The sequence below is a fragment of the Panthera uncia genome, chromosome B4, assembly GCF_023721935.1.
Source record: "Panthera uncia isolate 11264 chromosome B4, Puncia_PCG_1.0, whole genome shotgun sequence".
NCBI classification, from domain to species: domain Eukaryota; kingdom Metazoa; phylum Chordata; class Mammalia; order Carnivora; family Felidae; genus Panthera; species Panthera uncia.
The window spans coordinates 94,345,679-94,372,649 of NC_064809.1; the positions used below are offsets into that span (position 1 = coordinate 94,345,679).

At 35.6% G+C, this 26,971-nt stretch overlaps 1 protein-coding gene across 1 annotated transcript in view; it reads left to right on the forward strand.

Moving 5' to 3' along the window:
- Window positions 1-26,971, forward strand: part of TRHDE (thyrotropin releasing hormone degrading enzyme) — a 383,274-nt gene that overhangs the window by 87,056 nt on the left and 269,247 nt on the right. The window contains exon 3 of the mRNA XM_049625985.1: window positions 26,586-26,712. Within this exon, the coding sequence (XP_049481942.1) occupies window positions 26,586-26,712 (127 nt within the window). The remainder of the gene's footprint in view (window positions 1-26,585; window positions 26,713-26,971) is intronic.

The following is a 26,971-nucleotide window of genomic DNA, read 5'->3' on the forward strand; positions in this document are numbered from 1 at the left end:
TAACGTTCTTCCCTGCTAAGTCAAAACCACTAGGGATATTCAGTTCTCACTCATAGTTCTAACTCCAGAATGTTCATTAAACATAAACTGAATGAATCTGCATATCAGCTTTGGAATTTGTTGGAAAAGAAGAGATTTGGCCAACCTTTTTATAATTGTGTCCATTTTCCCTACTAAGAATATTACTAATGCAGAAAGAAATATTTTATTGCTCACCACAATGTCTTCTCTGTGAATGTGTGAATTCTTATCTACATCACCTAATGTTTCCATTAAAAATAAAAAGCATACAGCAGCATCAGGTATTAGAAAACCATCTGGGTGGCAGGTAGAAGTGATGGTGATTGGTCATCCTTTCTACTTCTTATTTAGCTGTGATACCCCACCCCCATTTTTATATAAGCTATACTCTTTTGAGATGTAGGCAATTATTTTTTCTTCACTGATACTTTTAAATCTCTGCTTAAAAATATGATCAGATCATAAACTTCCTATATATATCTGAATTGAGCAGTTTACTTGTCACTGTGTTATCAGTTTGTGTTATGTCTTGAGTTGCTAGGAAAATGGTCACAAATTTTGGGGTTCTTCACAAAGATTTCCCTTAAATACTAATTATATCAAATCTTTGTTAGTGTCCTATTTTGAAATTTCCTGATTTTTCTGTGTGTTTTTATAAATGATTGCTAAGAATTTTATTAAAAGTGGTCTTTTAATTGTGATAAATAGTTTCCTGGGTAATCTTGCAGATAATTATATATATTGTTTTGGCACCCCATTGTAGGGATTGTTCTAGTTGAATAATGAGTTTGAAATCAAGACAAAGTACTTGTCTTTGATAGGATTTGACAAAATCCATAACTCTTTCTATTGTCTTTCTACTCTTCTAAAAAATTGACCAATAAAAACCACAAATAGGACTGTTTAAATTTTTCACTGTGAAGCAAGGTATTTCCCCCCTATGATTGTGGGTTGTGTGCTGTTGACTTAGAAAAATGAATATAAATTAAATTTTATTTAAAATTTATTGACCAGATTAAAAATACATTGAGATTCAACATTTTGTTCACAAAAATGACCCAGCAATGCAGTGAGCAGAAAAGCAAACAGTTAGAGTTCTGTAAGACAGAACTGGCATGTTTAATCTCTGATCACTCACTCACTTATTCATTTAAACACATTTGCAGGGGATTGATATCCAGAATATACAAGAAGCCCATGTAAACCATAAAGGAATATATAGAAAATATAGGGGGAAAATGTTAAAGGGTATAAATAACAATTTATAGAAGAGGAAACTTGAATGAAAAATAATAGTAAATAATTATAGTAAGTGATTATAATGGCCAACATTTATTGAACACTTCTTGATGCCAGATTTTTTCTTGGTGCTTAATTTTTTTAATCATTTAATTCCTCATAAGAGAAAGTATTATCCTTAGTTTACAGAAGAAGCAACTGAGTCATCAATTAATGATATAGTTAGGACTACTTAGATACTAAATGGAAATCTGGCTTCAGATCTCTCATATGTTTATAGATACTCAATATCACTGGTTAGCAGAGAAATATGTGTTAAAATAATAATCAAACAATAACTTATAACAATCAGATTTTCAGAAATGTGAAAATCAGATAATATCAAATTCTGGTGAGGATGGGAACATGAAGGAGCCCTCTTCTACTGGTGGGGGCATAGGCTGGTGTGGCCTTTTAGACGGCAGCTTACAGCTCTTAGGGAAATTGGGTATGCTAATCTTGATGTTCTGGCAGTTGCACTCTTGGGCATGTGCCAGAGAGAAAGTATCAAGTCAATGCATGTGGAGAAATGCACTGGGATGCTTCTTGCCTTGATGTTGGGGATGTGGGGAGTTGAAAGAACCATGGTAGCTTTTTTTTTTTTTTAGTTTCAAGTTTTTATTAATTAGTTAACATATGGTGTAATATTAGTTTCAGGTGTAGAATTTAGCGACTCATGACTTACTACATATAATAGGGTTTTTTTGGGGGGGCGGGAATTGATACCCTGAAATATTTATAGGATGGTATAATATGGAATGCTCAGAAGAAATTAACTAGACTTTATAGTTAGAAACATGGATGGTTCTCAAATTAGTTGAATGAACAAACAATAAAATGTAAAAAAAGAGAATGAGGTGATAATACCATATATAAAAAATTAAACATATACACACACTACTTTATGTATTCCTGGATATTCTCATATGTAAAAACAGGTACGATTGGGTGGATGGAAAGCACATATGAGTAGTTATCAGTAAGAAGAAAAGAATGGCCTTGAGAATAGGGAATACAAATATAAATAGGGGAAATTGGGGAAACAAAAATAAAAACCAAATATAAAACAGAAGAGGAAATATTCACAGACCACTGATGAAAGTGTGATATGACATAAACTGACATAAACTCAATGCAGGCAGAAATTTAGTTAGTTTTTATTGCTGTATCCCTTTTGCCTGAATCAGTACTTGGGATATAGCAGGTGCTAAGATAAGTGAAATAGGAATGAAGACTGGATGTATAAATTAAGAAGAATGACCAATTCAGTTACATATACCTGGGAATCCATCAAAACTATTGCTCTTCCCCCAATTTCATATTTTATAAGTAAATACATATTACATATAGGCAGTAGGCTGGTTGTTAGAGAAAAATGAATGTATTGTATTTACTTTTGCCTTCTAGAGGCACATAATCTATTTGGGAAGACAGTGTAAAACTATTGGTTATGTCTAGTATGATAAGTACTATGAGATAGGAATTTACAGATTAAGGTGGAAGCATGGAGGAGAAATGCCTGGATATTCATTCATTCATTCATTCATTCATTTGAGACATACTGATTGAGTTCCTGCTTTATGCCAATTTCTTTTCTAGGTGTGGGGGATACAATGAGGAACTTTCATGGAACTCAGTCTCCAGGGGAGGCTGACATTAATCAAATAATCCCAAACAAAAGTGGAAGGTACAAAATTGCTATTGTGCCAAGTGTTCTCTCTGAAAACTTATAAAAAAGAATGAAACAAAACTTTGATCTAAATTTGGATTCCAAGGATGATTTCCATGAAGAAGTATGGGAAATTTGAAGGCTCAGTAAAGTTTAATTAGGGAGTCATTGGAGGTATGGTGTAGAGTAGAGGTTGGGGAAGGTGTTCCAGATTAAGTGAATAGTTTATGCATAGCTGTTGAGAGACTGACCACAGAAACCTTATAGCCCTTTTCTTCAGAGAAAATGAAGATTTTAAGATGGAGATTACATTACTGATTTTGCATTCTGAAAAGAGGCTTCTGGCTACATTATGAAGATTGAATTGTAGAGAGGAAGGAAGGGATGTGAGAAGTTGTGAAATTATAGTAGTGCAGGCTAGAGATGGGTTCACTTAACTTAAGTGGCAGTGGATAGGGAAAGAAGTGATGGATTGAACATCTATTAAAGAAGTAAGGTTAAAAGGGCTCAAGGGCACCTAGGTGGTCAATTGGTTAAGCATTTGACTCTTGATATATATCAGCTCAGGTCATGATCTCACAGTTCCGTGAGTTTGAGCCCCCGTGTCAGGCTCTGTGTTGGTATTCTCTCTCTCTCTCTCTCTCTCTCTCTCTCTCTCTCTCTCTCTCTCTCCCTCTGTCTCTCTCTCTCTCTCTCTCTCTCTGCCTCTCCCCATCCCTCAAATAAATAAATAAATAAACTTTAAAAGAAAGTTAAGAGAGCTCAGTGATGGATTGGATTTGGGATAATGTGGTGAGGTAAAGGAGAGGTGAAAATGGCTTGAGCAGGATAAGTACAAACAAAGCCATATTGGAAACATCTTGGTAAAACTATGAAATACTAAACCCAAGGAAAATATTTAAAAGAAGTTGCACTTGATTTTGTCAGATATATAATGACATTATTGTTACATAAAAGAAAGCCATAATTTTAGAGGTGCATATGGTATGGGTGAAGTGGCATAATATCTGTGATTTCCTTTAAAACATTTCAGTGAAGGGAAAAAAAAGAAAGATGAAGCAAATTCTTGATAATTATTGAGCCTAGGAGATGGTTATACAGGAGTGCATTATAGTCTTCTCTCCACTTTCCGAAAATTTAAAACTTTTCATGGTTAATAGAGCAACCAGAGAGAAAAGAAATATCACCTATTAAGAATGGAATGACACATGGACTTCTCATCAGTGAAAATAGAGTTCCCTACATAGTGTAACATATACTTTCAAAGTGTTGAAAGTTAAAGTCATGGTCTACTTCTAGTCTCACAAATTATTAATTATGAGTAAAGGCAAAATATAGACATTTTCAGACAAAAAGGACTGGTCATTTTCTATTTAAAGACCAGTGTGAAAAGACTGACCACAGGATATACCCTAGAAAGAAGGAAATTTAACTTAGAAAAAAAAAAGCAATGGTGAAGCAAGGAATTGGTAAACCTGTTGGTAAATTTAAATAAGCGTCACCTATAAAATAATAATAATGACTAACTTTGTTGGTTTTATTTTATTTTATTATGTTTTTAATTTTATTTTTTATTTTTTAAAATTTACATCCAAATTAGCATATAGTGAAACAATGATTTCAGGAGTAGATTCCTTAGTTCCGCTTACCCATTTAGCCCATCCCCCCTCCCATGACCCCTCCAGCAACCCTCAGATTGTTCTCCATATTTATGAGTCTCTTCTGTTTTGTCCCCCTCCCTGTTTTTATATTATTTTTGCTTCCCTTCCCTTATGTTCATCTGTTTTGTCTCTTAAAGTCCTCATATGAGTGAAGTCATATGATTTTTGTCTTTCTCTGACTAATTTCACTTAGCATAATACCCTCCAGTTCCATCCACATAGTTGCAAATAGCAAGATTTCATTCTTTTTGATCGCCGAGTAATACTCCATTGTATGTATGTGTATGTATATATATATATATATATATATATATATATATATATATATATACACACCACATTTTCTTTATCCATTCATCCATCAATGGACATTTGGGCTCTTTCCATACTTTGGCTATTGTTGATAGTGCTGCTATAAACATGGGGATGCATATGTCCCTTCGAAACAGCACACCTGTATCCTGTGGGTAAATTCCTAGTATGCAATTGCTGGGTTGTAGGGTAGTTCTATTTTTAATTTTTTGAGGAACCTTCATACTGTTTTCCAGAGTGGCTGCACCAGTTTGCATTCCCACCAGCAGTGCAAAAGGGATCCTCTTTCTCTGCATCCTCACCAACATCTGTTGTTGCCTGAGTTGTTAATGTTAGCCATTCTGACAGGTGTAAGGTGGTATCTCATTGTGGTTTTCATTTGTATTTCCCTGATATTGAGTGATGTAGAGAATTTTTTCATGTGTCGGTTGGCCATCTGGAGGTCTTCCTTGGAGAATTGTCTATTCGTGTCTTTTGCCCATTTCTTCACTGGATTATTTGCTTTTGGGTGTTTGATAAGTTCATTATGGATTTTGGATACTAACTCTTTATCTGATATGTCATTTGCAAATATCTTCTCCCATTCCGTCGGTTGCCTTTTAGTTTTGCTTATTGTTTCCTTCGCTGTGCAGAAGCTTTTTATTTTGATGAGGTCCTAGTAGTTCACTTTTGCTTTTGTTTCCCTTGCCTCCAGAGACGTGTTGAGTAAGAAGTTGCTGCGGCCAAGATCAAAGAGGTTTTTGCCTGCTTTCTCCTTGAGGATTTTGATGGCTTCCTGTCTTACATTGAGGTCTTTAATCCATTTTGAGTTTATTTTTGTGTATGGTGTAAGAAAGTGGTCCAGGTTCATTTTTCTGTATGTCGCTGTTCAGTTTTCCCAGCACCACTTGCTGAAGAGACTGTCTTCATTCCATTGGATATTCTTTCCTCTTTGTCAAAGATTATTGGCCATACGTTTGTGGGTTCATTTCTGGGTTCTCATTTCTGTTCCATTGATCTGAGTGTCTGTTCTTGTGCCGGTACCATACTGTATTGATGATTACAGCTTTGTAGTATAGCTTGAAGTCTGGGATTATGATGCCTTCTGCTTTGGTTTTCTTTTTCAAGATTGCTTTGGCTATTCGGGGTCTTTTCTGGTTCCATACAAATTTTAGGATTATTTGTTCTAGTTCTGTGAAGAATGCTGGTGTTACTTTGATAGGGTTACAATATTTGTTCTTCCTATCCAGGAGCCTGGAATCTTTTTCCATTTTTTTGTGTCTTCTTCAATTTCTTTCATAAGCTTTCTATAGTTTTCAGTGTATAGGTTTTTCACCTCTTTGGTTAGATTTATTCCTATGTATTTTATGGTTTTTGGTGCAATTGTAAATGGGATCGATTCCTTGATTTCTCTTCCTGTTGCTTCATTGTTGGTGTATAGGAATGCAACCGATTTCTGTGCATTGATTTTATATCCTGCAACTTTGCTGAATTCATGAATCAATTCTAGCAGGTTTTTTTGGTGGAATCTTTAGGGTTTTCCATATAGAGTATCATGTCATCTGCAAAGAGTGAAAGTTTGACCTCCTCCTGGCCGATTTGGATGCCTTTTATTTCTTTGTGTTGTCTGATTGCAGAGGCTAAGACTTCCAATACTATGTTGAATAACGGCAGTGAGAGTGGACATCCTGGTCTTGTTCCTGACCTTAGGGGGAAAGCTCTCAGTTTTTCTCCATTGAGGATGATATTAGCATTGTGTCGTTCATACGTGGTTTTTATGAGCTCGAGGTATGCTCCTTCTATCCCTACTTTCTTGAGGGCTTTTATCAAGAAAGGATGGTATATTTTGTGAAATGCTTTCTCTGAACTATTGAGAGGATCATGTGGTTCTTGTCCTTTCTTTTATTGATGTGATGAATCACGTTAATTGTTTTGCAGATTTTGAACAAGCCCTCCATCCCAGGTATGAATCCCGCTTGGTTGTGGTTAATAATTTTTTTAATGTGTTGTTGGATCCGGTTGGCTAATATCTTGTTAAGGATTTTTTCATCCATGTTCATCAAGGAAATTGGTCTATAGTTCTCCTTTTTAGTGGGGTCTCTGTCTGGTTTGGAATCAAGGTAATGTGGCTTTATAGAAAGAGTTTGGAAGTTTTCCTTCCATTTCTATTTTTTGGAACAGCTTCAAGAGAATAAGTGTTAACTCTTCCTTAAATGTTTGGTAGAATTCCCCTGGAAAGCCATCTGGCCCTGGACTCTTGTTTTTTGGCAGATTTTTGATTACTGGTCCGATTTCCTTACTGGTTATGGGTCTGTTCAAATTTTGTATTTCTTCCTGTTTCAGTTTTGGTAGTGTATATGTTTCTAGGAATTTGTCCATTTGTTCCAGATTGCCCATTTTGTTCGCATATAATTGCTCATAATATTCTGTTATTATTGTTTTTATTTATGCTGTGTTGGTTGTGATCTCTCCTCTTCCATTTTTGATTGTATTTATTTGGGTCCTTTCCTTTTTCTTTTTGATCAAACTGGCTACAGGTTTATCAATTTTGTTAATTCTTTCAAAGAACCAGCTTCTGGTTTCATTGATCTATTCTCCTGTTTTTTGTTTTGTTTTGTTTTGTTTTGTTTTTGGTTTCGGTAGCATTAATTTCTGCTCTAATCTTTATTATTTCCTGTCTTCTGCTGGTTTTGGGTTTTATTTGCTGTTCTTTTTCCAGCTCCTTAAGGTGTAAAGTTAGGTTGTATATCTGAGATCTTTCTTCCTTCTTAGGAAGGCCTGGATTGCTATATACTTTCTTCTTATGACTGCCTATGCTGTGTCCCAGAGGTTTTGGGTTGTGGTGTTATCATTTTCATTGACTTCTATATACTTTTTAATTTCCTCTTTAACTGCTTGGTAAGCCCATTCATTCTTTAGTAGGATGTTCTTCAGTCTCCAAGTATTTGTTACCTTTCCAAATTTGTTCTTGTGGTTGATTTCGAGTTTCATAGTGTTGTGGTCTGAAAATATGCACAGTATGATCTCATTCTTTTTGTACTTACTTAGGACTGATTTGTGTGCCAATATATGGTCTGTTCTGGAGAACGTTCCATGTGCACTGGAGAAGAATGTATATTCTGCTGCTTTAGGATGAAATGTTCTGAATATATCTGTTAAGTCCATCTGGTCCAGTGTGTCATTCAAAGCCATTGTTTCCTTGTTGACTTTTTGATTAGATGATCTGTCCATTGCTGTGAGTGGGTTGTTGAAATCTCCTACTATTATGGTATTACTATCAATGAGTTTCTTTATGTTTGTGATTAATTGATTTATATATTTGGGTTCTCTCACATTTGGTGCATAAATGTTTACAATTGTTAGGTCTTCTTGGTCTATAGACCTCTTGATTACGATGTAATGCCCTTCTGCATCTCTTGATACAGTCTTTATTTTAAAGTTTAGATTGTCTGATGTAAGTATGGCTACTCCGGCTTTCTTTTGTTGACTATTAGCATGATAAATGGTTCTCCATCCCCTTATTTTCAATCTGAAGGTGTCTTTAGGTCTAAAGTGGGTCTCTTTAAACAGCATATAGATGGATCTTGTTAACTTTGTTGCTTTTAAAAATGAGTTGTAACTATAGTGTAATAGGAGAATGAACATTTGTAACAGCTAATATATGTACTAGGCACTTCTCTAAGCCCTTTCCTTATATGACTACTTTAATTCTCATAATTCTCAAGCAATTATTTTAAAAATTTTTATTGTTAACTTTATTTCTCAGATGAGAGAACTGCTGCGGACACATAATCAGTAACTTGCCCATTAAATATTACTAAGAGGTGGAGCAAGGACCCAGATCCAGGTCGTCTAGCTTTAGACCTACCTATTCACGTGACAACACACTGTACTGAATGTATAGTGTATCAGGTCCTTGTTTTGAAGGCATGTAGAGATATGAATTAACATTAGACTCTGTAAAGTCATTATACATTAACATTTAAGTGCAACCACTGAATGAGTAGATATAAATACAATATACAATTTCTAAATGAATTAAAGGATAAACATGGAATAAAGAAAACCTGATCTAATAGAAAGCAGGAATGAAGAAAAAGAAGCACAGAATCCAAATATATATATTTGTATATGTGTGTGTGTATATATATATATATATATATATATATATATATGTATACACTCACACACACACACACATATATTTACACTGAATTTGCTTATTAAAATATGGGTGAGTAAAATTCAGAAAAGAAATAAAATCTGATGCTATGCTTAAGAAAATTCATCTTAAATATAAAGCCCCAAATTCTCCACATAGAAGGAAGAGAGTAATGTTATTTAGTAAAATAGATTTTAAGGCATTAGCATTATTGAGGCTAAAATTATAGAAGGATTTAACCTGGAAGACACAAACCTATATGCAACAAATAATATTGGCTTAAAATATATGAGGCAAATAAATGGGCAGAACTACAGATGGACCAAGTCCAAGTTAATGGACTTGTGGAAGATTTTAACAGCTTTCTCAGAAACATGAAGCAAAAACCTAACAGATTTAGAAGATTTAGACAATACAAAATTAATCTAACTAGTATATTTAGAATCATATACCTACAGTTTAGAGGTTAAACATTGTTTTCAAGCATCCATATCAGTTATGTACAAAATTCACCAATTACTAGTCTACACAATATCTGAAGCAATACTGAGAATCTGTATCAAACAGGCCGTGCTTTTGGCAATAAAGTTAGGTTGTGAAAATAAAAAGATAACCTAAAAATCATGTACATTAGGAAGTTAAATACATATTTCTAAATAACTTATGGGTCAAATAGGAAGTTATTAAATTTAGAAATTAATGAAAAATGAAAATACCGCTTATTCAACTTCATGGGATGCAATAGAACTATACTTAGAACAGCCTTGAAGGATGTTGTATATAAGGTCATATTTAAAACATGAATTGAAGAGTTCAGAGAAATAAGAGTATAATGAAAGAAATTATCTGACAGTCTTAATTAAGAGAAAGGGAATATATAAACATTATTAGAATGGAAATGACTATAGATAAGGGAGGGATTTTAAAAACAATGTTATGAAGAATTTCATGCTTATGCTTTTTAAATCTTAGATGATATGCATAGTTTTAAGAAAAATATAAATTATCAATAGCCATAGTGATATTGAATCACTAATCAAAAATCTATTCTCTAAACAGAAAACTACCAGGTTTATACAGTTTTATAGGTATGTTCCACCAACTATTTGGGAAAAGTTAGATCTTTCTCTCTGTCTGTCTATCTATCTATCTATCTTTCTATCTAAGTATAGTTGATACACAATTTTACATTAGTTTCAGATGTACAACATGGTGATTCAGCAACTCTATACATTATGCTATGCTCACAAGTGTAGCTACCATCTGTAACCATACAACACTATTACAATACCATAGCCTATATTCCCTATGCTATGCCTTTTATTCCCATGACTTATTCATTCCAAAACTGAAGACTGTATCTCTAACTTCCCTTCACCCATTCTGCCTATTCTCCCAAGTGACTCTCTGGCAACCACCAGTTTGTTCTCTGGATTTATAGGTCTGTTTCTGCTTTTTAAGTTACATCTTATCTTAAACAAAGAGGAAAAGTTCCCAGCTTGTCTAAGTAGATTGTCTTCTCCCTCTCCCTCTGCCCAGGAAAGCAAACAGTTTAACACTAGAAAATTTATTACTATAATTCACTGCCTTAACAGAACACAGGAAAGAAGAAACATGTTATCTGAATAGATGTGATGAAAGCATTAGAAAAATCCAACACTATTCATGTTACAATTCTTGGCAAACAATGAATAGAAGGGAATTTCCTTATCTTGCAGCAAGAATTATAGTTGGTAGTGAAACAATAGAAGCATTCCAAATACAGTAAAAAATAAGATAAGGATGCCTTCTTTCACTCTCCTCTTTGGCATTGTTCTAGGAATCCTGACTGAGACAAGCCAATGCAAAACAATACAGTAAAACTATTAAAATTAACTCAGAAACTTGGCTTGTTTCCAAGCCATTTTACAAAAATCAGTAAGTGGCTGATATCAAAATAATAGATCAGAAATATGATTTTTCAAATACTATTCACAGTGACAACAAACCATAAGGTATCTAGAAATAAAATCTAATAGAAGATGTGCAAGGCTTTTACCATGAAACTTAAAAGTGGGGTAAAGACTGAAATAATCAAGAGATATTCCATGGGCATGGATGTTAAGATGTAATGTTTGAAGATGTCAAATTAACATGCAAATCTAGTGCAATTTTAGCAAAATCCCCAACAGGATTTTGTGTATAAGTGTGGAAAATCATCCTAAAATTCATATAGAATAATAAGGAAGTTTTGGAAAAGAATAAGATCAGTGTCTTATTAGGCCTCACATTTAGTTTTAGTGATTACACAATGTGCTGTTGGCATGATAATTGGCATACTGACCAATAACAGAAATGGTAGAGATCCAAGTATATGTGACTTGGTGTATGCAGAGGGGCATTATAAATCAGTGGGAAAGACAAGGCTCTTCAACTAATATTACTGAGACAATTGATTATCCACATAGGAAAAAAATGAGATCTGTATTTCACATCATTCACACAAATATATTCCACCTGAATTAAAGCTCTGCCTTTGAATAGCAGAAGTTTAAAAACTTTAGAAGAAAATATAAGAAAAATATCTTTTTGACCTTGAGAGCAGTGAAAGACTTCTTTAAAGAGACCCAGAAAAGAAAAACCCTAAAGGGAACATTTTATATTTGACTACATTAAAAGTAAAGCATTCTATTTGATCAGAGACATAGTGTACAAGGCTAGCACAGACTCGGAGAAGATTTGTGCAAATCCTATACTGGCAAATGATTACTGTCCAGAATATGCAAAGGATGACTTCAGATCATGAAAAAAAAATAAACAATCCATTAGAACAATGGGCAAAGGAACAGGGCAGTTCGCAGAAGAAAATATAATAGCCAGGAAACATATAAAGTGATGTTCGACATTACCATTATCAGGAAGATGCAAATTACAACTAATAATGAGACACCATTTCATACCCGTTGATTAACAAACATTTTAAAATGCAAAATTTGGTGAAGACGTGGGGAAGCAAACTGTCACACATTGCTGGTGGGATGTAAATTGGCACTCTTTTGAATAGAAGTAAAACAGAACTAAAGGACAAATATAACATGAATTGGAAATATACTGAAGTATGTCATGATGTGGTTAATTCCAGAATGGGAAAAGGGGGTGTGTTACTTCAAGGGAATTGTAATGTTTTACTTGTTGAAAAATGTCCAAAGAAAATGTGAAAAAAGCACACCAGCATTATTTAAATCTGTTTGGGGTACTAGGATAATGTATTTTTGTACCGTACTTTTCCATATGATTGGAATATTTTGCAGTTTCCTTAGAGAAAGAGTTGAGATGTTTGAGGACTGAATCAGTGGTTTTCAGGACACTGATAAGTGGCTCTTCTCTTTCCCCTCAGAAATCCGTATCCACATTGCTCACATCCTCACCTACTTCATATTTTAACTCAAATATCACCTTCTCAGTGAGGTTCTCTCTGGCCTTTGACATTTCCTTACTCCTTTCTCTGGTGTGTGTGTGTGTGTGTGTGTGTGTGTGTGTGTGTGTGTGTTGAGCTCTTACTATTATTTAACATACATGCTATATATTTGTATTTATCTCACTTACTTAGCTCTCCAGGGTGGGGATTTCTATCTGTTTGGTTCACTTCTATATCCACAGTGCCTAGATGAGGGTCTGGCACCAAATAAATATCTGTTAAATGAGTGAATGAACAAATGAATTCTGGGTTCTGGTCCTAGATGGGAGAAAGCTACTTGAATCATTGAAAGATACAGGTGAGCAGAGGGGGCAGGCAGGAGTGTGTTTGAACTGGATAGTTGATTTGGAGAGGAAGGTGGCATATGTAAAAGTGAGGTCAGCAGGCACTTGGAAATCAGGGAATGAAAGGACAGATGAGCCAAACCAAATTGGAACTGAATCCAACTAAGCACTGATCTCCTGTATGTACAAATAGATGTACTTGGCTATCAGTCTTGCTGAAGAAATTTGACCAGTCATAAAATAGATAGCTTAATAAGGAAATTCTCTATATTTATTCTATGTCATTTAAGAAAGATAACTGCAATTCAATTAACTACAAAAGAAGTACTCTATCTCAGAGAGGGATTAAAAGCTACTGTTTTATCTATAGTCTGTGACAGTATTAAATAACTTTTACTGGTTTCCAAACATTGGACTTGACTCATCTATTGTTTATCATTTATTGTGCAGGGAAGAAAGAAAGATTAGTTGTTAGAGTTAAAAATAATACCAGCCATGTTGAATGTATATTCATTGAAGATTCTGATGCTGAAAGAGATTTAAGGAATAAAGACATATATGTCTTCCTATGTGTGAGGCTTTTGCTAAATATTTCTCTCAAGGCTTGAGGTTTGCTTGCTGTGGAGCCGAATGAACAAAAGGTTGTTCAGGTGACTCTAGGCCAATTGTTCCTCAACTTTAGTATACACGTGATTCAATTGGCAAGTTTATCAAAATGGAGATTTTAGGACTCCTACCGGAGAGAGGTGATTCAGAGTTTCTGGGAGTGTGTGGGCCCAGGAATATGAATTTTAAACGGTTACCCCCAGGTGATTCTGATGCAAAGCAGAATGCAACAACAGTTGGAAGAAAATTGCTGTAGATGATTCTAACTTTTACTCAAGTATCTTGCTTTTGTGTGGTGTGTACCAGATATATGCAGTAATGTGTTGGGTGCTTGGTAATAATGTGTGAGCAGAATAAGTGTGCCAACATCAGCAGTTTGAAAGCTGTAAATAATATGCCTGCAACGGAAAGAGCAGCACACAAATAAATACAAGGTGTGTTCCTACAAGAAGCTGAAAATCTACACAAAAAGGCATATTTACTGGTGGGAAAATTTAAAAAGGTATGAAGTATTAATTTCCTATTACTATTGTAAGGAATTACCGTAAACTTAGTGACTTAACACAAATTTATTTTCTTATTGTCCCAGAGGTTAGAAATTCAAAATGAGTCTTATGGGACTGAAACTGAAATGTTAGCAGAGCTGGTTCCTTCTGGAGGCTCTAGACAATGACATAGTCCTTGCCTTTCCAGCTTCTAAAACTGTCTTCCTTATGTTCTGGGGTTCATGGCATCCTGAGGTTTCTCTCCATTTCTGCCATCCTATTGCATTCTCCTTTTCTGTAGTCAAAACTCCCTCTGCCTCCCTCTTACAAGGACATTTTTTTTTTTTTTTTTTTAAATTTTTTTTTTTTCAACGTTTTCTTTTTTATTTATTTTTGGGACAGAGAGAGACAGAGCATGAACGGGGGAGGGTCAGAGAGAGGGAGACACAGAATCGGAAACAGGCTCCAGGCTCCGAGCCATCAGCCCAGAGCCTGACGCGGGGCTCGAACCCACGGACCGCGAGATCGTGACCTGGCTGAAGTCGGACGCTTAACCGACTGCGCCACCCAGGCGCCCCAAGGACATTTTTGATTACATTTAGGACCCACCCAAATAATCCAGGATAATCTTCTCATCTCAGAGTTTTTGATTTAATCACAACTGTGAAGTCCCTTTAGGTAACATTCACAGGTTCTAAGGATTAAGACGTGGTGTCCTGGGGGCCATTATTCAGCCTACCGCAGGTGTATTAGAAACATGCGACAACAGCTGCCTGAATATAGCAAAGCTGTGTCCTTTCTCTGAAGTCTCTGTAAGTAAATGGAACTTGTAAGCTCCATAGTGAACTAGTAAATACTGTGCTTAGTATATAAATGTGAAGTGATTTACAAGAAGAGACTATACAGGTTTCCACAGTGCTAATTTCCTTGCCTGAAGGAAAATGTAGTTGGAAGGTGTAATCAATCTATTATAACAGCGTTTTAGTGCTGGAACGGACAAGGACCTTCAAAGTTTATTGCCATTTTATGGGAGTCAGCAACATGTTGTTAGTCCCTACTGGGTGAATGGCACTGTATCAGACATGGTAAGGTAAAAGGAGAGATTGGAAAGATGGACACAATACTTAAAGACTTGTCCTGCTGAGAGATGAGACAAGCTCTTCAAATATAGAGTCTATGACCCTATAGAATAAAGGCCACTAGTCCAAAAGGAACCCTGTATATGTAGTAGACCTGTCTCAGAATCCTTAGGCAAACTCTGTGAAGGTGGAGGGAGCAAAATACAAGCAAGGAAAGGCCATCAGAGCAACTTTATCAGTGACGGTATTCTGGAGTCTCCTTACGACAGTGTCTGATACCAAGTGGAATGGAGTATAAGGCTGGTCTTCGGCCTCTTTAAAGGTGTTTTAGTCATTGTTCTCGGAATATCTGTCTTATGGATCTGTGGCATGGATTCCATGGTAAGACTCCCAGAGAGGCTCTAATATTTGTTTCTGTGGTGTGTTCTGTTCAAATGGTACGTTTTGAAGTAATTGTGGTTTTGCTATTACCATGTACCTCATGCTTCACAGAGTACTGGGATTTTACTACCTATCCATCCCCAATTCTAAATTCTGCTCCTTCCCAGAATGAGTTCTTTGACTATGGTGATAGAGACTGCCTATTAGGCTGTTCTTGCTATAGAAGCTACAGAACAAACTTTTCACCTGTAATATGCTTTTCTACTCATTAGTCTTCCTTTCTCAACAAGTCTTAAGTTCCATTGCCTAAATAATCTCCCTTTGTCTTTTCCAGTCATATTACTCTGCCACAGACCCTGAAGTGGCTCTCAGTTTCTCAGAGCCACAGCCAAGACTCCTCACTCAAGATGTCCAGGCTTTACCAGTGCCCGTCCCCTGGGCCTGGACCACCTGCCTTAGCCAGGCCAGCTCCTGCCCCCGGCCCCTCCTGGCCTCCTCTTTATGTTTATTGACATGTATGTCTGAGCACTGGTTCCTTGCTTCTGTCAGAATTTTGTGTGTATTTATTTCCCTTTTGCTTTGCCAAAAAAAAAAAAAAAGTTACTGTCTGAATTGTAAATAAGGCTAATACTCTTGGGCTTTTAGTTTCTTGTTTACAACATCCTTTCCTCTTTGTATCAATATATTTGTCTTCTACATAGTGCTGAAAGCGCCTGCTCCCTTCTCTCTGGCTTGTTCTGTTTTATTGATTTGTATGGTGAACACCCAAAGAAAATTATATTCACATAGGTGAATTAATTCAGCTTTATTGGCGGAGAATTTAGTGACAACCACATTGTCGTTTTGCAGTTGGTAAAGAAAGGGACTGAGTTTTCAGATAGGCAAAAGGAAAAGTGAATTTATTACTGTTATGGTAGTGATATTTTACAGCCATACAATAATCACTGTGTCTTCCAAAGTTCCTAATGTACTCCTGCAGTGTGAAATTTTCTCAGGGAAGGACTCTGGCAAACCAGAAGGTTTGTTTGACTTTAATACACTAAATTACAAATGTCAAATCAGAGAAAATGTTACTCGGTTCGTTATTGAACAGGTGCACCGCTATTGTAAATGTTTTCTTTTTTTCTTCTTTGCTGTTTGGTATAACTACACACTGTTTCACATAATTATATAGCAGCTACTACAATTCACTTTTAACACAGCAAATAATTAAAACAACCTAGAATAAAGGCTTATACACAGAGAAATTTAGTCTCATTGTCCTTTAAAGTGACTCAATGACTGTAAAAAACCTCTTCAAATTTTTCATCTATAAAATCAGAAGATACAGCTAACTTCATAGTTATTCTACAGATATTTTGTGAAGATAAATGAGAAAATCTATGAATTATTTCAAATTATTAGAAGAATGTCTCCAGGATTTTTTAGTGTATGATTTTAAAACATTTCTGACAATTGCATATGTTTGCTTACAGGGTTTGCATTATATTACAACTATAAATGTATTTTTACCTTCCCTTTGAAAGTTTAATACAATGAAAGATAAATGTTACATGTAAGAATTTGAATAATTGCTTGCTTTCCTATACTTCCATGCTGCTCTGTCCCTGTTCTGATCAGTCACCATCTCTGTGAAGAGGATTTCTCTGAAGAGCCAGTGTAAATTAGATCCACTTTATTATTTTCAACCATAAGACTTTGTTGCTGCATTTCCCCACTGGACTGAAAGCTCTTTGAAAAGAGATTATGTCCCTTTTGCTTACCTGTGGACACTCAGCATGTGAACAGTGGCTTGACTGCTAATAGATGCTCATTAAATATTAACTGAATAAATAAATGCCTCGTTGATGAAATCCTTAATCAGTCTTTGATGTTCTTATTATAAATTGCACAGCTATCAGAGACAAAGTCAGTTTAAATTTACCCAAAGTACCCTTCCATTGTGAGTCCCTTTCAAAGGATATTCTATCTCAATGATGGCAAATATCTGATACCAGTGCCACTTTTCCTATCCTTAAGAGCACAGATGGCATTTCACAGATCATGGCACTTTCTCCTTCCAGGTGCAGATGTGGTCTCAGAGTTCATCCCTACGTGTCCTCTAAGCAGACACTCTCAGTTGTTAGGAGAGTTGAAAAGTCATTGACGTCCCTACTTTTGTGACAAAGGAATTTGAGATAACTGCCTTTATCCCCTTCATTTTCCCCCTTCATTGATTAAAATACCTAAAATCCTATAAAAAGATGAAACAAATATACTTTAAATATACTGAGTCCATGAAACTCCAAGGTAAAGGCCAGTGAGTACAAAAGACACCACCCTTGGACACCTATTTTGGGCATTCAAGTGTTCTAAGAGATCAAAAATATGTAACTCCTGTATCTTAGTTCATTGCTGTGATGTATTATTACACAGGTGGTAACAAAATTTTGAATATTTTTCAAACGCCAACCTCTTATATTCCATTTTGGCTACTAAAGTTATTTCTGTCTAATCACTACCAAGCTCATAGACAGTTATATAGGAAGAAACAAGGAACTCTCAAGAGTAGCAGATGTTAGCTGAGCAGGTGGTATGTATGTATTTCCATCGGAAGTGAAAGATACAAAGGATTAAAGCCCTGAGAATATTAAAGAAAACCTTTCATTATTTTATTCTCAAAATAAGGGGACTAGATGAGAAGAATTGAGGTATACCAATCTCTCAGGTGTTTTATATATATATATATATATATATATATATATATATATATATATATAAAATGATAAACTATTACCTTCAGAAGGAACTTTGAGCCAAGACCTGGAAAAGTTAACTGACTTTACAAGTTGACAGAAGTCAACTTTGTAACAGAAGGAACTTTGAGCCAAGACCTGGAAAAGTTAACTGACTTTTACAAGTTGACAGAAGTAGTTAGGGAGAAAGCTGTGTTTCACATCCCTGTGTATTCCTAGCATAGTATCCCTTCCATTGGACTAAATGGGCAGTTTGGTTTATACTGGTTGTTGGACGAAGTTCTGCAGAGGGAAAGAGAAACCCTAGGAAGCGATTTACATTTTTAGAGCTGGGCTCTTATCCTGGAATGTCAGAAAATGCAAATAAGCAGGTGTAATAAACTTACATTTCATTGCTTTTGAGTGGTAACTATATTTATGAAGACTTAGTTTCTATGTTACAATTAAGTAGAACTTTGTTACTCTAACATAAGAAAACAACTGATTTTTTTTTTTGCGCCATAAAATGAATTATTGTACAGCAAACTTCTGACTAACCACACAAGAATTATCCAGTTGGTGAAATATTTTTTTAATGTTTATTTATTTTTGAGAGTGAGAGAGTGACAGAACACAAGTGGGGGAGAAGGAGAGAAAGAGGGAGCCACAGAATCCAAAGCACAGATCCTGATGTGGGGCTCAAACTCACAAACTGTGAGATCATGACCTGAGCCAAAGTCAGATGCTTAACTGACTGAGGCACCCAGGCACCCCAGTTGGTGAAATATTTTGAACTAGTCCCCCCTATCCTCCAACTGGGTCTCATTTGTTCCAACAGAGCACTGGTGTGAGATGGGTACAGACAAGGTGAATGACTGTCCTTATGAGGGAATGTGACTATAACTGGATTAACTTGGTAACTAAAGGACTTGTTAGATAGAATGTTAGGACTAGTTGAATAAATCCATTTCTCTGCATCCCTACTACCATCTCTCCAGTCCAAACCATAATTATCTTTTATTAGGACTTCTATAATAGTCTAACTCATTTCCTTGTATTTGTTCCTAGTCCCTTCTAACCCATCATCTATACTGCAGTGATGGAATCTGGTTTTTTTTTTTGCTTTATGTTTCAGTGACACTTTTCCTTGCCGTAATATTTTTTTGTCTTTTTCTGCCTTTGAAATGAGCTCTCAATTATAAAAAATATCAAAGCAGATTAAAAAATTCCAGTTCTTGGCACACTATGAAGTTCACAAGTGAAGACAGATAGCAGCCACATGTGGCAAGAGGTGGGAAGTAATTAAAGTAGTGGTTACAAATGTTCACAGGAAGCTAAAACTGTCCAACAGGTTGTGCCCATATGTTAGCACAGGTTAGAGTAGTCAGTACCTGAGTGTGTGGCCTCAGTGTGTTTGGATTCAGATTGTACAACACAATACAATTTCTTCCAGTTAAGAGTTCTTGGCTTACATCAATCCCAGGTTGGCTGGAGGGCACTGGGATGATATCATCTATTTAACACATCCCACCACCCACCTCCCCTCTGGTAACCATCAGGCTGTTCTCTGTAGTTAAGTCTGTTTCTTGGTTTGCCTCTCTCTCTCTCTCTCTCTCTTTCCCTTTGCTTATTCATTTTGATTCTTAAAAGCACGTATGAGTGAAATTATATGGTATTTGTCTTTCTCTGACTGACTTATTTTGCTTAGCATTATACTCTCTAGTGCCATCCATGTCATTGCAAATGGCAAGATTTGATTCTTTTTGATGGCTGAGTAATTTTCCATTATATACATATGATATATATGATATATATTATCTATATATCTATATCATCTATCTATATCTATGTCATCTATCTATATGTGTATCTATATTGTAGATAATGCTATAAATATCAGGGTACATGTATCCCTTGAATTAGTATTTTTGTATTCTTTGGATAAATACCTAGTGGTGCAATTGCTGGATAGTAGGATAGTTCTATTTTTCACTTTTTGAGGAAAACATACTGTTTTCCAGAGTGGGTGCATTAGTTTGCATTCCCATCAACATTGTAAAAGGGTTACCCTTTCTCCACAACCTCGCCAACACCTATTATTTCTTGTGTTGTTGATTTTATCCATTCTGACAGGTATCAGGTGATGTCTCATAGTTTTGGTTAGTATTTCCTTGATGATGAGTGATGTTGAACATCTTTCATGTGTCTGTTAGCCATCTGTATGTCTTCTTTGGAAAAATGTCTGTGTCTTCTGCCTACGTTTAAATTAGATTATTCATTTTTTTGGATATTGTGTTTTATAGGTTCTTTACATATTTTGGATATTAACCCTTTATCAGATCTGTCAGATATGTCATTTGCACATATTTTCTCCCATTCCATTGGTTGCCTTTTAGTTTTGTTGATTGTTTCCTTCTTTGGGCAGAAGCTTTCTATTTTGATGAAATCCCAATAGTTTATTTTTGCTTTTATTTCCCTTGTATCCAGAGACATATCTAGAAGGGAGTTGCCATGGATGATGTTAAAGAGGTTACTACCTGTGTTATCCTCTAGGATTTTTATGGTTTCAAATCTCACATTTATTCTTTAATCCATGTTGAATTTATTTTTGTGTATAGTATAAGAAAGTGGTCCACTTTTATTCTTTTGCATGTTGCTGTCCAGCGTAGTCTTTTATACTTGTAGGTTCAGTTTGGGGTTTTCTATACTGTTCTGTTGATCCACATGTTTATTTTTGTGCCAGTACCATACTGTTTTGATCACTACAGGTTTGTAATATAATTTGAGGTCCAGAATTGTGATGCCTCCAGCTTCGGTTTTCTTTTTCAGTATTACTTTGGCTATCCAGGGTCTTTTCTGGTTCCATATAAATTTTAGAATTGTTTGTTCTAGCTCTGAAAAAAAATTCTGGTCTTATTTTGATAGGGATTGCATTAAAAAGTCCAAAATTTGTGATGCCTCCAGCTTTGCTTTTCTTTTTCAAAGTTGCTTTGGTTATTCAGGATCTTTTGTCGTTTAGTACAAATTTTAGGATTGTTATAGCTTTGTGACAAATGATGTTGGTGTTTTGATAGGGATTGCATTAAATTTGTAGATTGTTTTGGGTAGTATAGACATTTTAACAATATTTGTTCTTCCAATCTATGAACACAGAATGTTTGTTCACTTTTTGTATGTGTCATCTTCAATTTCTTTCATCAGTGTTTTATAGTTTTCAGAGTGTAGGTCTTTCATCCCTGATTTGGTTTATTCCTAGGTATCTTATTATTTTTGGTGCAATTATAAATGGGATTGATTCCTTAATTTCTCTTTGCAGTGATGTAATTTGTTAAAACCTAGTTCTGAACATGTCATTTTGTGGCTTAAAATCTTGCCTGTGCCCATAGTATTAAATTAATATCCTACAGTTTGGTTTATAGGCCTTTCTTTAATGTGGTTTAAAGTTTCTTTTTACTTCTTTAGTGTCATCTGTTACTATATGTCTCCTCACATTTCTCATTTTGTCTGGGCAAGCTTAACAAGCAGCTCCCGATTATTCCACCTGGCGTAGGTCACTGATGTGGTCTTTCTGAAATGCAAAAGTAATTTTACCATTTTCTGGCTTAATATTCACCAATTAAATACCATAATTATTATAATAAAGTGCCAATATTTATTATTAATTTTAAAATCATTTATTATTTGGTCAACATTGTTGCCTTAGCACATAATGTTACTTTGGTCTGGGATGTCACTCTCCACTTGGTAGCTTACTACATCCAACTTATCTTTCAAGATGTAGGTGAAACATCCCCTCCCCTGAGAATCTCACAGTGTTATTAAAGGATTCCTATTGTATACTCCCTTAGGACATGCATATACCTGTGAAATTCATTCATTCATCAAAGTTTTATTGAATGTCTACTATGTACAAGGCCTTTGACAAGTAAATTAAACAAAATATTTTTACCTAAAATAATGGCACTTTTATGCAGTTAGAACTAATAGATAAAAATCTTTGTTCTCAAGCAACTTACATTCTTGGAAAAAAAGCAGCAAGAAACAAAATGAATACGTAAAACATATATTTTGTTAAATGGTGGTAAGTTTTATAGGAAACAATAAAGTAAGGAAGGAGGATAGAGAGTCCTGGAGCAGGAGACTCAAATAATAGAAAATCAGAAAGAAGAGATATTTGGACAAGTATCTAAAGGAGAAGAGGGAATAAGCCCTGGAGATAGATATCTAAGGGAAAATTCAAAAACCTTTATGGAAGAATCTCTGGAATATGTGAAGAATGCCAAGGAAGCTAGTGTATGAGTTGAGTAAAGTTAATGTGGAGCAAAGTAGTAGAAAATCAGCCGAAGAGGTTCAGAGGGCTAGATTTTTATAGGAATTTTGAGGCCCTTATAAAAACTTGGGCTGTTACTCTGAATGAGATGGCAGGTCACTGGAGGAGGAAAGGCAGAAGAGTGATATTCATTTGAAAGGAATATTTGGTTGCTGTGTAGAGAACAGACTGAAGGGAGTGGGGATGAGACATCAGTAGGAAACTAGAGCACTCATCTACCTAAGAAATGAAGGAAGCTTGAAGCAGGTTGGTAGTGGTAGAGTTGTGAGAAGTGGTTGGAGTCTGGATATGTTTTTAAGGTAGAGCCAAAGGATATGATAACAGATTGAACATGGAATGTAAGAGAAAGAGGGAAACAAGGATAATACTGAGGTATTGGACTTAAGTAGCTGGATGGAAAATCTTTAAGGGGAACAGTGTGTTGTTGGGGGGGGTAGGGTGACAGAAAGGAGGGAGAAGAAGGAGGAGGCTGAGGAGGAGAGAAGAGAGGAGAGAACTCTGGTATCCATTTTCAAACATGTTAAGTTTGAGATGCCTATTAGATATCCAAGTGCAGATGGCCAATGGACAGCTGGATTAACGAGTCTGGAATTCTGGAATTATGGGGTAGGTCTTTATCATCTAGTTGATATTTATAACCATGAGATTAGTGTTACCACCGAGATACTGAACATAGACAGAAAAGTGAAGATGTCTGTGGATTGACACCCTGGACTTATCAAAATTAAGTAATGAGAGGTATGAGGCTGCAGTGGAATCAGTGAGGAGACTGAGAAGGAGTGGTTAACAAGATAGAAGGAAAAATAAGATGGAAGCCAAGGAAAGAAAATGGTTCAAGGAGGGGAAATGATTGTGTCAAATGCCGCTGATAAGTTAAGCATGTTGAAGACTAGAATTGGTCTGTTGAGTTTGGCATTCTGAAACTGTTAGTGATTTTGATGAAAACGCTTGTTGTATATAGTGGGGATGAATCCTGTTGCTGTATAGCAGAAATGAAAGCTTTATGGCAGTAAGTTCAAGAAAGACTAGAAGCGGATAGCATAGCTAGGCAACCACCCTACTTACACTTATTATCTCAGGGCTGTTTTCATTCTCAAAAGTGTTCCGGTTTGGATATTAACTTATGTGTTCATACCAACTATATGGAAAATTTTCAATGGGCATTGCTGGAAACCATAGCTGTAGGAACTGTGCTCAATAAATATTTTTTGTTTGAAAACACAGTAAGTGATACAGAGTATTTGCTAATGAAAATGATCCAATATGCAGGCATAAATTGGTCATGTGGGAATAAAGAGAAGTTTGGGCATGATGCTTTTGAAAAGGCGAGAAGAGACAGAATGTGGGGGGTTTAGCCTTATGTAGGAGCTTAGTTAATCCTCTATAATGGGGGAGGCAGAGTACACTGTTCCATTGCTTACATTATATTTTTGTTGTGGATTTGTTTGTTTTCCACATATTATAAACCTCCTAAGGGTAGTAAGTGTAAATGTCTTGTTCATTTTGTGGTAAGAGTTTTTATTATTCTATTTCTATTCCTTAGTATAATACCTGGAACACAGCAGGTGTGCAATAAATGTTTGAATGAGCAAATGTAGTCACCATGCGCAGCCTGCATATGTTTTATCTTCTCACTCAGATTGGATTATTTCCATCAACTCTTGACAACCAGATTGATTTAATTGTGTTTCTCCTGTCTGGGCCTACAGATAGCTTGACTAACTGGTAGAGTTGATTGACAGGAATGCCTGTGTTTCTACCAAAATCGATGCTTCCTGGGAGTAAAATCAGTGACCTTTTGCTGCATCATTTTGCAGTGGTCCTGGTTATGGTTTCAACATGGATTACTATTTATTTCACCTTGAACCTTCTTAAAGCTATCTACTCTTCCCCAGAATACTTTGTTATTTTAGTTTTCCATTCATATGGCATTTATCATTATCTGTTGTTATTATCTAACCTACCTAATACATGGGAAGCTCTTTGAAGATGGGCATTCCATCTTCATTGGTTTTTTTCTCAAAATGCTTTGTACCATCTCTGGTTAGAAAACATGTCTTCTTCATCACTAAGTTAAAAATCCTTTGTCCAGGCCCTGGTGCGAATTAGATGCCAAATAAATATTTGTGGAGTGAATGACTGCGTGAATGAATGATTACTGTCTGTGATGTATGCTTATGATGCACAGACCAGATCTCCTTTCCTGTTTGATATGTCTACCCCCCAGCTTTTCATTGCTCTGCTCCTAGTAGTTGACACCTAAAATCTTTTCTGAAGGACTATCTTTGGGCCACTGGAGCTGCATCACATAGATGCTCCAAGAATAAGTTCTTGGGATTTTATGCCTTCTCCTTGCTAACCAGTATCTGATGACTGAATATAAGAGTATGGAGGTCTAACTATCATACCTCAATGCAGTGCAAACTTGCAATCGCAATTTATACTCTAGAGCTCCCTGTGGGATCAGGCTGAGGCCAAGACTTTACCTCAAATTGCACACACATTTGCTTGGCTTATTAGCCTCCCTTATCTCACTTCCTTGTTCTCTCATAGGTTTCTCCTAAGAACACTTCCTTAGCGGATGACTTGTATGCTCCCTCTTTCCTTAGAGTCTGCTTATTGGGAACTTTACTTAAGGCAGTGCATGTTTATAGTGAGTTGAGTCAGGGTCAGGGAATCATATTCACTATCTCTCTAAGAGTCTTAAGTTGTGCTGTTGTAGTCAGTTCCTCCTGAGAGTTTTTGGTTTTATATTACTGCCAACCAAAACTGTAGGTGACTGTGAACCAAGTTTGATATTTGATTTCATTGTTGGGTTGAGAAGTAGATTCACTATTTCAGTAAATAATTGTCATTGAATTTAGTAAATATCTTATTGAATTACAGGTCTTTCTAATATCAAGTCAGGATGCATTTTTCTTAACTTTCTACTCTTTTTGTTTATATACATCTCTGTTCTCTCCTTAAGTGAGGATGACAGTTAATTGTATAATCAATTTTTATATGATTGAGTGTCACTTTCTTTTGTCTTCCTGTTGAATATAAATATCCATTTCCACATACTCAGCAAACCATTTATTTATCTTTTTTTTTTTAATAATTTGAGAAGAACACAAACTCCTCTATCTATAAAATAGGATTGGAAGTAATGTGTTTTAGAACTTAAAAGCACTTTAGTCAACACCTTCATTTTATAAGTGAGAACACTTGAGGCCCAAAGAGCTTAAGTAATTTGTTCAATATCCCCCAGCTTGCTTAGTGGCAGAGCAGGACTAACACCCAACTCCCAGCCTGCTGTCTTCTCTACTGCTCCACAAATACACATATATCTTATTCACAGAATTGATATGAGGATTAGGGGCCACATCTGTGAAAAACAGATTTAGCCTTTGGAAAGAAAGATGCTGGATAGCTTTATGAAATCTTTATGAAAACTAATCTCATTTTAACCTTTTCTGTACAATTGTTAGTTTTGTTCAGTTTTATGTTATTTGCCTCAGGCTTCTTTTTGGCCGAGGACTAGATAATATACAATGCTTGATTTAAAAATCAATATTAAGTATCTGAATTGTGTTAGAGATAGGAAACACTTCAGCTGGTTTTGAAGCTGGGAGCCGTTGCAGACGGCCTTCCAGCATGGCGATTATTTATGTACATGAAAAGTTTGCGATTCCTACTTTGCATACTGGGGATAAGGACAGTTGGTTCCAAAGAAAAGAAGGAAGCACAAATTATATTTTGTTCAGCCTGGTGATACTTCCAAAGCTTGATGCAATGTGTCTTTAACAAACCATGAATTTTCTTTCCTGCGGAGCTACCATATCCTGCCTACTTACAGCATTGTCAGGGAACCATTATACTAATCCACCGTACCTTCATATCTCCAGCAAGCACATGTAAGTGATAACTCGAATATTTATTTTGATGCAAGGTGTATAAATCTTCTCTATGTCATCTTGTAAAGCAAGGAAATTGTGACTTGCTCAACTTGGTTACTTTAATTGTTCAAGTTTGGTTCTTTCAGCTACAGCGTGCTTTGATATATGAATAAGAATACTGTTTAATTTTTGTAGTATTCAAAGTGATTTGTGCAGATTCATATATGCAGGGAAGATAAAACTTGAATACCAAAAGGCTAATGTAGCTTTTATATATATTTTTAATTAGGTACGATTATATGCAAGACCTGATGCTATCAGAAGAGGATCTGGGGACTATGCTCTCCATATAACAAAGAGATTAATAGAATTTTATGAAGACTACTTTAAAGTGCCCTATTCCTTGCCAAAACTAGGTAAGTATTTTCATGGTTATTTTATTGGAAGGGATCCTTGAAGGTGGAAATTTTTCTTCATGCATTTATTTCAGATGTGAAAATTCCAAGAGTATACGTTAGAGAAGATGAGCATGAGAAAACTAATTTCTTCTGAAGAGGTAAAATAAAACCTAGTGTTTCTTAGGTCTTGCCAAGAAGTTTTCATAGGAATTAAGAAAGGCATTGTGTAAGTTTAGGTTTCCAAAAGATAACCACGTAGCTATAATTTGTTGAATAT